The following is a 9460-nucleotide window of genomic DNA, read 5'->3' as shown; positions in this document are numbered from 1 at the left end:
CATGTTGTTAGTCTGCAGCGGGGGGTTCAGACGTAATCACCAGCGTTGGGATTGATTCCGGAGTCATCCAGCTGAAAGCCAAGTCCTCTTCTGTCAACACTACTGTACCTTTACCATCTCCAGCAGCTGCTCAACAAATCTTTTCATTGTTTTAAATTTTTTCATATTTCTTCACTTGATTACAGTCTCATTAATGGCACCAAGACCCACGTCCTTATACTGCAAGTCCTCTATGCTAGACAGGAAATACCTACCATTGTTCTTTTAAACACTGGCAAGGCTGCGTTTTCCTGTTATATCCCAAAAATGAGTCCCTTGAGATCAGAGAGTCAGGCTCTGTAAATAATTCCTGAAAGCTTCAGTCAGGCTTTCATTTAGAATTTCTGCTTTTTCTGTCTGTCCATTACACTGTCAGTTTTGTTTGTGTGCTCTACTTTTTTGGCTTGATACACCATCATTTCATATCGGACAAGTCCTTTTGACTTTGGTGTCTTCTTTTGGTGACTTTTTTTTCTGTTGTGTGCACTATGAAGCATCAACGTTGCCCAGATTATAAATCCTGATGACGCTGATCACCTGTGGTTCAGTGCAGTCAGCAGGTCCAGGAAGTTGTTTTCCATCCAAACATCTAATCATAGTTAGGTCAACTGGCACAGAAATGTGTACAGTATATCCATTGTCAATCAATTTCACCTACACTTTCCCCAAACAATAGTTTATCCCCTGCTATAGCTATAGATTTTGTAGTCATTTCTGTTCCCCAAAGGATAAAGTGTTTTACCTTCCGTGATCCCTTAACTTTCCATGTAACACTTACAAAATGCATTTTAGTATGAATTTCTGACCGAGGTTTCTTGTCACACATGGTCCTAACCTTGTGCAACAACGCTGACGCTAAAACATCCACTGTACTTACAAGTTGTTGAAGGTACACATTACGCAGTAGATGCATATCGTCCATCACTGTCATATGCCAATCTAAGCACAGTATATACTGTATATAGTATAGTAATATAATCAACTACTATATGTATGTAAAAAAGCAACATTTCCATCTTCCAACAAAATCCCTGCACCCTTCCACTATTGAAATATTCATTACAGTTCATATATGGTTTTATTTCTACATGGGCATTGCATGTTTTCTAATATCTACACACAGCTGTTTGTTTATCATCTGAAAATTGACTGTATATATTACATGTAGCAACAAAAAACTTAAAAACCAGAGGCGTATACATTTGGTCAATGAAGCCCACACTGATTTTGAATTACCTGCAAAACTAATTACATTTAATGACCAATTTAAACCTTGTGACTGCCCTCAAGGATCCCTCACCTCTGCTGTAGAGAGAAGGGAAATTGGAGGCAGCCTCACTATCTGACCACAAATATGGATTGAACAATGATATGTAGCTCCACTATGAGAATATCAAATACTCATTTAAATTAAACTAAACTCTAATCAGCTCATGAAGATGAATGCGGCTCTAGACTTGTACAACTTCCATGACTTCTGTTCAAATTTCTAAGTAATAATTTTCACAGCTTATTGTATTTTCATAATGTCAGTCTACAGTCATTAGTGATTCCAAGAAAGTGTGTAATTGGGGACTTTTTTTTCTTCTTGTACTTGAGTCAGTAATAGTAGTTTAATTTTTTTTGTGACTTTGCTACTGCATCCTTCAGAACAATTATTTCTCATCTTCATTTCAAAACAGATGTGAGACTGAACTCACATTATGAAACTACAATACAGCAAACTCGGCCCATAACCAAGCTTAAATAACATGGACTCAATACAAGGAGGAATAGCTTTTGCAATGAAACATAAAATGGCAATCATAATAAACCAAATATTACATTTTCATTTGCATGTTTGGAGCCCTTTGGGATGGTTATGTTTGTCAGACCGAAACATCTTGATCACTAATTGCTCTACCATGAAATTTCTGAACGACATTCATGGAGCTCAGTCAGAGCCTGAATCTCTTTGACTTTGGTGGTTGTTGAGGCTGAAAGTAAATGGATGGACTTGGTTTAGACATTCATTTCCCCTGCAGTCAAGTGCAATAACTTTGCTGATCCTCTGACTTGTCATTAAGCATTATCATCATTATCGAGCACCTACAAAGCTACAAAGACACTCCCATCAGCCTCGGCTGTACAGGCACGTCTTTGCTTGGTAACGTGTTAAACTAAGATGCTAAACATGTTAAACAAACCTGCTAAAAACGTGTCATTGTGTGTGTTTGAGCAGTTAGCTGTCAGCTCAAGCCTTTGGGCCTAATTACAGCCTCACAGAGCAGGTAACATATTTGAAGACTTTTGAATAATGCAGCTGAAAGGAGGCTTGGTGACAGTAGAGAAACCCTGTCTCATCTTTCAGGGTGCACCACTGACCTTCAGCAACTTCAGCATCATGGCAGGCCTCAGTTACAGCTGTGATTCTAAGGAACCAAACAATCCCAAACATCCGCCGTCTCAGATAAATTATTCATAACGGATCTGCCAGAGAGAAAGCAGGACTGATGTATTTGTTTTTGCTTGTCCTATTACTTCTGTCTGCCTGTCTCCCGACATTTTATAGAGTGTCTTTATATTTAGTGCACAACTGGGACAACAGGGTGACAACTCCTCTCCTGCTGCTCCCGGTCAAACAAAAACTTTCAGCAAATCCCCCCCTCCGCGATACCCCATAGTGATCTGTTAAATTCAGCAGAGGCCTTGTTTATTTCAGCCGCACAGCTTGGCTATTGGATTTCTAGCAAATCCAGAAATCCAGGAAACTGATGTTGAAGGATGGCAGCATTGTCTGCCAGCTTTATCACCGTCGCAACAACATGATATCGAATGAGGAGCCATATCAGGTGACTTTTTTGGCTTTAACATTTGCTCTAACACTCATCCTGTATGTAGTATGGCAGCAAACCGGGGAAACGGAGTCAGGGTAGTTCAGCACACATAAACTTGAGTTATGCAAGGTGTGGCAATGGCTCAATATCTTGTCTGAACAAGTTCACAGACAGAAGTATGAGACAATGCATAATCCAATGCATTATTCAGGTTGTATGTGTAGTTCTGTCTCTTCAGCTCACAAAAATTGATAAAAAGTTACTTAGAGTGCACCTGGGTCAAATGTTGTTGCCGTAATGTATGTGAAACCTCTTTTGGAGCATTTAAATGAACTAGTCTCAACACATTTCAGGCCCATTTGCAAATAGGGAACACATGGTAAATTTCTTGCAACATGCAGCATTTACCACTAATTGTACAATCTGTCTTGCAGCAGGGTATGACTTCCTGGTAGACGGTTGTGAGGGTTTGATGTGAAGTAGTTAAAGCACTCAGAATAGTCTTTTTCACTACATTGCTGCATCACTGCGAGTGCTATCCTCACGCTTTATTTCATATTTTTAAGTGTGGGGTAGCTGCTGAGAATCTGGCAGTTTAATCATAATATTTTCACTTGACATTCGTACCCCGCAGAATGAACCGTCGTTGATGTTACGTCATGACAAAGGCGTGCTTTTACCTGTCAATACAAAAAATCGCTGCAGGAAAAAGGTTAATTGGATTTGGACATACAAATGTAGATACAAGAAGCACGTCTGTATCTGTGTGTCTGCAGCGTACCCTTTAACTGATACTGTCAAGACTGTATCAAACTTTCAAGATTCACAGTGAGAAAATGGGCATGTATGCACACATATTCTACACAAGCTCACCGGGGGGAACTTTTTAAGTATTTTCCACCAGTGGAATACAATAAAAGAACATAAAAGGAAAGCTCAATAGCTGAAACTGTTAGGAGATATAAAACTGGCAGGAAGCTGTGTTTGTTATGCCAAATCCCATGTTAAACTAAATCAGAAGCAGAATGTTCTCTTTTATTTCTCTTAAAAAAGAAAAAAAACAGACTTTTGAGGTCAGTGTGAGCTGACGTGAGCACAGAAAGGATGGAATTTTTCTGTGCTGCACTGTAAAGCATTGGATGACTACAGTAACAGTAGTCACGCCAGCTGTTATATATTTTACATACGTTACGCACAGACGTGAACAGCAGGGAGTGTCTTCCTGTGACACCTCTGCATTACTCGCTGAGTCATCACAGAGGAATTACATTAAGATGCACAAAAAATTTTCCACTCAACTTCTGCCACCACAATGCCGCATCATGTTATTGCAGGTCTGCCTTTATGAGAACAGAATGTTTTTTTCTCGAGGTTGCTATGGGGAAACATGTGAAGGCGGTGCTAGTATTTTTCCCACTCTGTCATGCCAGCTTTGAGAGTTTCCTCATCTCTGACATGAGGCAATTTAAAGTAAAGTTTTGCAGAAGAGGGTGGCACTAGCATCCAGGAGCTCACTTTGAAAGCACCCCCGGACTTAACAAGGTAGGTTTTTCTTTCATTTACTCAATCATGGATGATAACATGTGTGTGCATAGAAGCTGTAAAGGTGTGTGTTTACCATCATAGCACATTGACACTTGTGTAATACATGCTATTTTTTTTGTTTTTGTTGCATTTATCTCTACAAATTCTTAATGTAGGGTGAATTCATCATAAAGCCGCCTCTTAGACATGAGATATATTTTTTAAAAGCATACATAATGCATATAAAGCTTGATAGCAAGACATATACTGTAGCGTGATTTACTACAACAGAGATCAGTGGGTTGAGGGGTGGGGTCATGTCCTTATAGCGTATAACACTACACACTCTGCAGACAAACTCATATGGTATGCACACATGCACACACTTAAACCCGTTATGCCTTGAGCAGTTTCGGAGATGTAAACTTTTAATTTACACGGTATGTGATGCACAACATGACAATTTTCTCTTGCATGCCTCCGCTTCCGAAAATCAAAACCTGTGCCTTTAGCAACGTCTTTGTTTCCTAATCTCCTTGTCGTTTAAGTTGAAAGCTTGTGGTTGCGATTTTAAAACAATGCAGGACAGATGGATGCCAGCTGCCGGGGAAGTGTTACATAACTTATTGTGTTGTAAGAGTTGTGTGTCTTAATCACACAGGTTTGTAGCATTGTTTTTTCCTTTTGGCCCCGGAGATGGGGCGTCAACACCTTTTATGACAGACACGATGCCAATTTTAGATTCCATTCGGTTTATATTTATTAAGTCAAAGTTTTATGCATTTATGATTGATCGTTGCATTTTTGGTTTTCAGCTCTCTCTAAATAACAAGAAGAAACAATGGAGGCAGACCCATGGCAGAAGGCATACGACTTCGCTGTCGAAGTGGCACGAAAAGCTGGCGCGGTATGTCTGGGTCTTTTAATATACTTCTTCCCATGTGTCTGCAACATTGAGTTTCTTTCCATCCACTGCATTCCGTGCACTTCATTTAGATGTGCACCATGCTTTAGGGTAAAACTTTTTTACGAGAGAATTTTTGTGATTACGTTTTAACCTCACGATCTCAATAAGAGCTCATAAGTTTATGAAGCAGAATGAGCACATGCTAATAATGTTCCCATTTCTTCTTAGGAAATTAGGAAAGCCGGGGAGAGTGAAATAAGGGTCATGACAAAAAGCTCCACTGTAGACCTTGTCACCAAGACTGATGAGAGGGTGGAGAAAATCATCATTGGGTCTCTTAAAGCAGAATTTGGAGAAGGCACACACTGGTGAGAAATGCTGCCATGCTACCTCCACACACACACACACACACACACCTTTGATTATGTACGCTTGTACTGTTTTGTAACAAAAACACAACATTGCTCAGACTTGTCCTGATAATGCAATCGCTTCATTGGTTCCTCTGTTCTGCAGTTTCATTGGGGAGGAGTCTGTGGCGAAGGGGGAGCCGTGCATCTTAACTGACAAACCCACCTGGATCATCGACCCAGTGGATGGCACCACAAACTTTGTGCATGGGTACGATAATTTGTTGTGTTGACTGGATTTATTGAATTCAAAACAAACACTTTTACATTGAGATGCACCATTACAAGAGGCACTGGAAGTGTCCTCAAGCAAACACAGTGTGGGACCAAACATTCACAGTGTCAGTGGGTTGATGGTATTGTTGATCAATACAATCGACTGAGTTCATTGGTCTAAAACAGTGAGTTGCAACTTTTACATCTCACTTTTTGAGCTATTGTAGGGTTACAAACCCACCCAGTGACATGTGATCACTGTCACTGAACTGAGATAAACTCCATCTGCACTATTTCACATCCTCTGGCCACCATCAGAGCTAAATTACAAACAAATATCATCTTGCAGTAGAGTAGTTTTTGGGGAACTTCACATTTTTTTCTTACTGACCCAAACTTCTGATCAGTGTCTCTGTAACTCATTCATCAACAGAGAACATCTCATTTTGCAGTTCTCTTTTCCTTTAATCAGATACCTGTTTCACATTTCATACACTTCTTATTTCTTCATTTACCACACATATTAAGTTTTAATTATACTTCCCAAAAATGTGCAACTTCCGTCCTCCGTTATTATTGAAAATACATCTTGTAAATGGAGCTACGTAATAATACACCCTAATTCTTATTCACAGATTCCCATTTGTGGCTGTGTCAATTGCCTTTGCTGTCAACAAGGAGGTATGTGGAATCAAACATTAAAAAAAAAAAAAAAAGTAGTTCATCCATGATTAGTACATGAAAGCTGAACAAATCATCTGGGTTTTTTTTTTCAGCTGGAGTTTGGTGTGATTTACAGCTGCTTGGAAGACAAGATGTACAAAGCAAGGAAGGGGAAGGGCGCTTTCTGTGATGAAGAACAAATTCAGGTCTCAGATGTAAAAGGTAATAGCTGCATATTTATGTGTAGCACCCGTCAAAGTTCACACTATTCTTCTATACACTTGAATTTACAGAAGTATTTTCAATATGCAGTACTGTATCTCTGGAATGAAAACCGTATAGTAATCACTGACCTCAAGGTTATACGTTTTTCTGAGAACAAATTTTCCACCTTTGTAGTGACTGGCACACCTATAATGGCACATATTGACTCTTTTGACATGCTGCTATTACAGAAATCAAGAAGTCCATTATCATTTCTGAGCACGGAACTGACAGGAGCCCAGAAAAAGTGACCAAGATCTTCTCTACAATGCAGAAGATCCTCTGCATCCCTGTGCATGGGTGAGTGCATTGCATACATGGAGTGAAATGTACTGTAAATCGTAGTTCATAAACAGTTAAAAATGTTTTACTCAAAATTGATAAGCACTCATTCTATTTGTAAACTACATACTAATGAGTATTAATGCGTTATAAATGAAGAATTCAGTATTTATTAATGCTTAATTACGTGTGTGTACTAATTATAAAGTGTTACTACCCCTGCTAATGCTAGATCTATAGGGTACTGTCACATTAGCTTTAGTGAAGTAAATCTTGTTGTTAGCCATATTTACATTCATTAAAATGATCATTCATATTTAAGTCTAAATACTACTCTACATGTAAGCCCAAGTCCACTATGATGTATAAACTACACAGCTAATTGAGAAGTGTATCTTTCTTTTAACGTAAATTAGTCAATTGATGTAAATATTTGTTAATTTCTTGGAAATGTAATTTAATGAAACTAAGCTAGGTTCTATTGTACATCGAACTGTAGCAGAGAAAAATAAGCTCTTCTAAAAATAATTACTGTAGAGAAATTACACAAACACATGTATCCATGTGTAAATGAATTGCTAATATTATAATATAATATAATCTTAAACTTCTTTTTAATATTGAGTTCATTTGATATTGTGAGTGGACAAAGATACTTTGCAGCTCGTTGTACTGCAAATAATGTAATTAATCTTGTCACTAAACGTTAATTAGAAAGCTAAAATAGAGTACATTTGTTTTCAGTCTTTGATTTCCATGAGGATAATCCAAAGTCAGAGTGCAGCTGCAGCATCTGTATGTTTTATGCATCATAGCATAGTACCACTATAAGTTCTGTGGCAATTACTTCTTTGTGTATGATAACCAGCATAAAGTTAAAGCATTAAAACACAGTTTGTGATCCCGACAAACTTTAAATCCGTTTTTCTCTACTTGACTGCTCCTGTGGTTGCAGTTGGCTGTTTTTGTAGGACAGTGTGGCTGATTTAAATTAATTCATCTCCAACTGATCTGTCCTGACAGGCTCCGTGGATCAGGAACAGCTGCCACTAACATGTGTCTGGTGGCGTCAGGGGCTGTGGAGGCCTTCTTTGAGATCGGGATCCACTGCTGGGACATCGCTGCTGGTGCAGTCATAGTGAAGGAGGCTGGAGGAATATTACTGGATGTCAATGGTGCGTATATGCTTTTGAATCTGATCATCCCCTGATTATGCAGATTTGCTGATTGGAAAGTTTTACAAACCATCATAAATGAATGAAAATATGCGGATACTGTGATATAAAGCAGGATTCACTTTTTGAAAACAGACTGCAGGTGAAACCCCCGCTTAACAAATGCTTTCTTTTTCACTTAAAAGGTGGACCATTCGATTTGATGTCCCGAAGGATGGTTTCAGCAAACAACGACGTTATAGCTAACCGGATCATCAAAGAAATAGAAATATTCCCTGCAGACAGAGACGACGAGGTGCCGAAGAAGAAATAAGAACATTCCAAAACCTTGTTACACAATGCACAAGTGCAGTCCGCCATATGTATGAATAAAGTTGCTGTCCTTTAATCACCACACTTAATCTTAATTTACATGCTGAATTTGTTTCCTTGCAGGCAAGTTTTTCAGCCACTGGAAATAAATTCAGCTCAACTGAAATGGCCTTGAGGTCGAATTTGATTACTTGTGTGATTCGTCATCAAAAATGTTGATTGTGAAGTGGGAAACGAGTGTAATTTTGCACTTAGAAATTTTTGTAAACTAGCCAAATCTACACACTTGTATTGTTTCTGTGGCTTTGCATGCATAGATCTGATCTCAAAATACACATGAAATACACATTTTGTTTTGGTTTAATTTGACACAGTTTCAACTCTGCCACACCCTCACCACCATAACAAATTGTAGTTGAAGCCAGGCCAGCCTGAGACTGATGGTTATTTTGACTGGCTCTCCAATCAGTGAATTTATTTCTCCTCCCGTCTCATGTGACTCTAATGAGTAATTATCGGATGGAAATGAGTGAAATTCTGCCCGGGTGATTACCCTCATTAGAGGCAACAGTCCTTAGCACTGAGTTAAGTCAGTGCTGAAGTCACTTTATAAACATTGGCCTTGTCAAGTGTCATATAATTTACTTACAGTTAACATCACCATAATGCCTGAGAGCCTCAATTTAAGCATTATTGCTGTTTACACAATTTATTACACTCATATTAAAATCCACCACTAGAGGTCAGTAATGCATCAGCAAATGGGTGGATGCATTTTCTAGCCATTCTTCATTCACGTCAGTGTTTCCTACCATCATTATTTAGGTTTTTGCATACTTTAGTAGAGGTTGG

At 38.8% G+C, this 9460-nt stretch overlaps 1 protein-coding gene across 1 annotated transcript; it reads left to right on the top strand.

Moving 5' to 3' along the window:
* The first annotated feature begins 4337 nt into the window (after positions 1-4337).
* Positions 4338-9220, top strand: LOC311003843 (inositol monophosphatase 1-like). Its single transcript, XM_083995732.1, has 9 exons — positions 4338-4397; positions 5195-5286; positions 5515-5654; positions 5803-5907; positions 6548-6593; positions 6689-6797; positions 7031-7139; positions 8145-8296; positions 8482-9220. The coding sequence occupies exons 2-9, from the start codon at positions 5221-5223 to the stop codon at positions 8607-8609; spliced, it is 855 nt and encodes a 284-aa protein (XP_083851858.1). The 5' UTR covers positions 4338-4397; positions 5195-5220; the 3' UTR covers positions 8610-9220.
* The last annotated feature ends 240 nt before the right edge of the window (positions 9221-9460 follow it).

The sequence above is a fragment of the Trachurus trachurus genome (assembly GCF_905171665.1).
Source record: "Trachurus trachurus genome assembly, chromosome: 20".
Taxonomy (NCBI): Eukaryota; Metazoa; Chordata; class Actinopteri; order Carangiformes; family Carangidae; genus Trachurus; species Trachurus trachurus.
The sequence above is the reverse complement of the archived record's forward strand: the minus strand, read 5'-3'. Positions and strand labels throughout refer to the sequence as shown.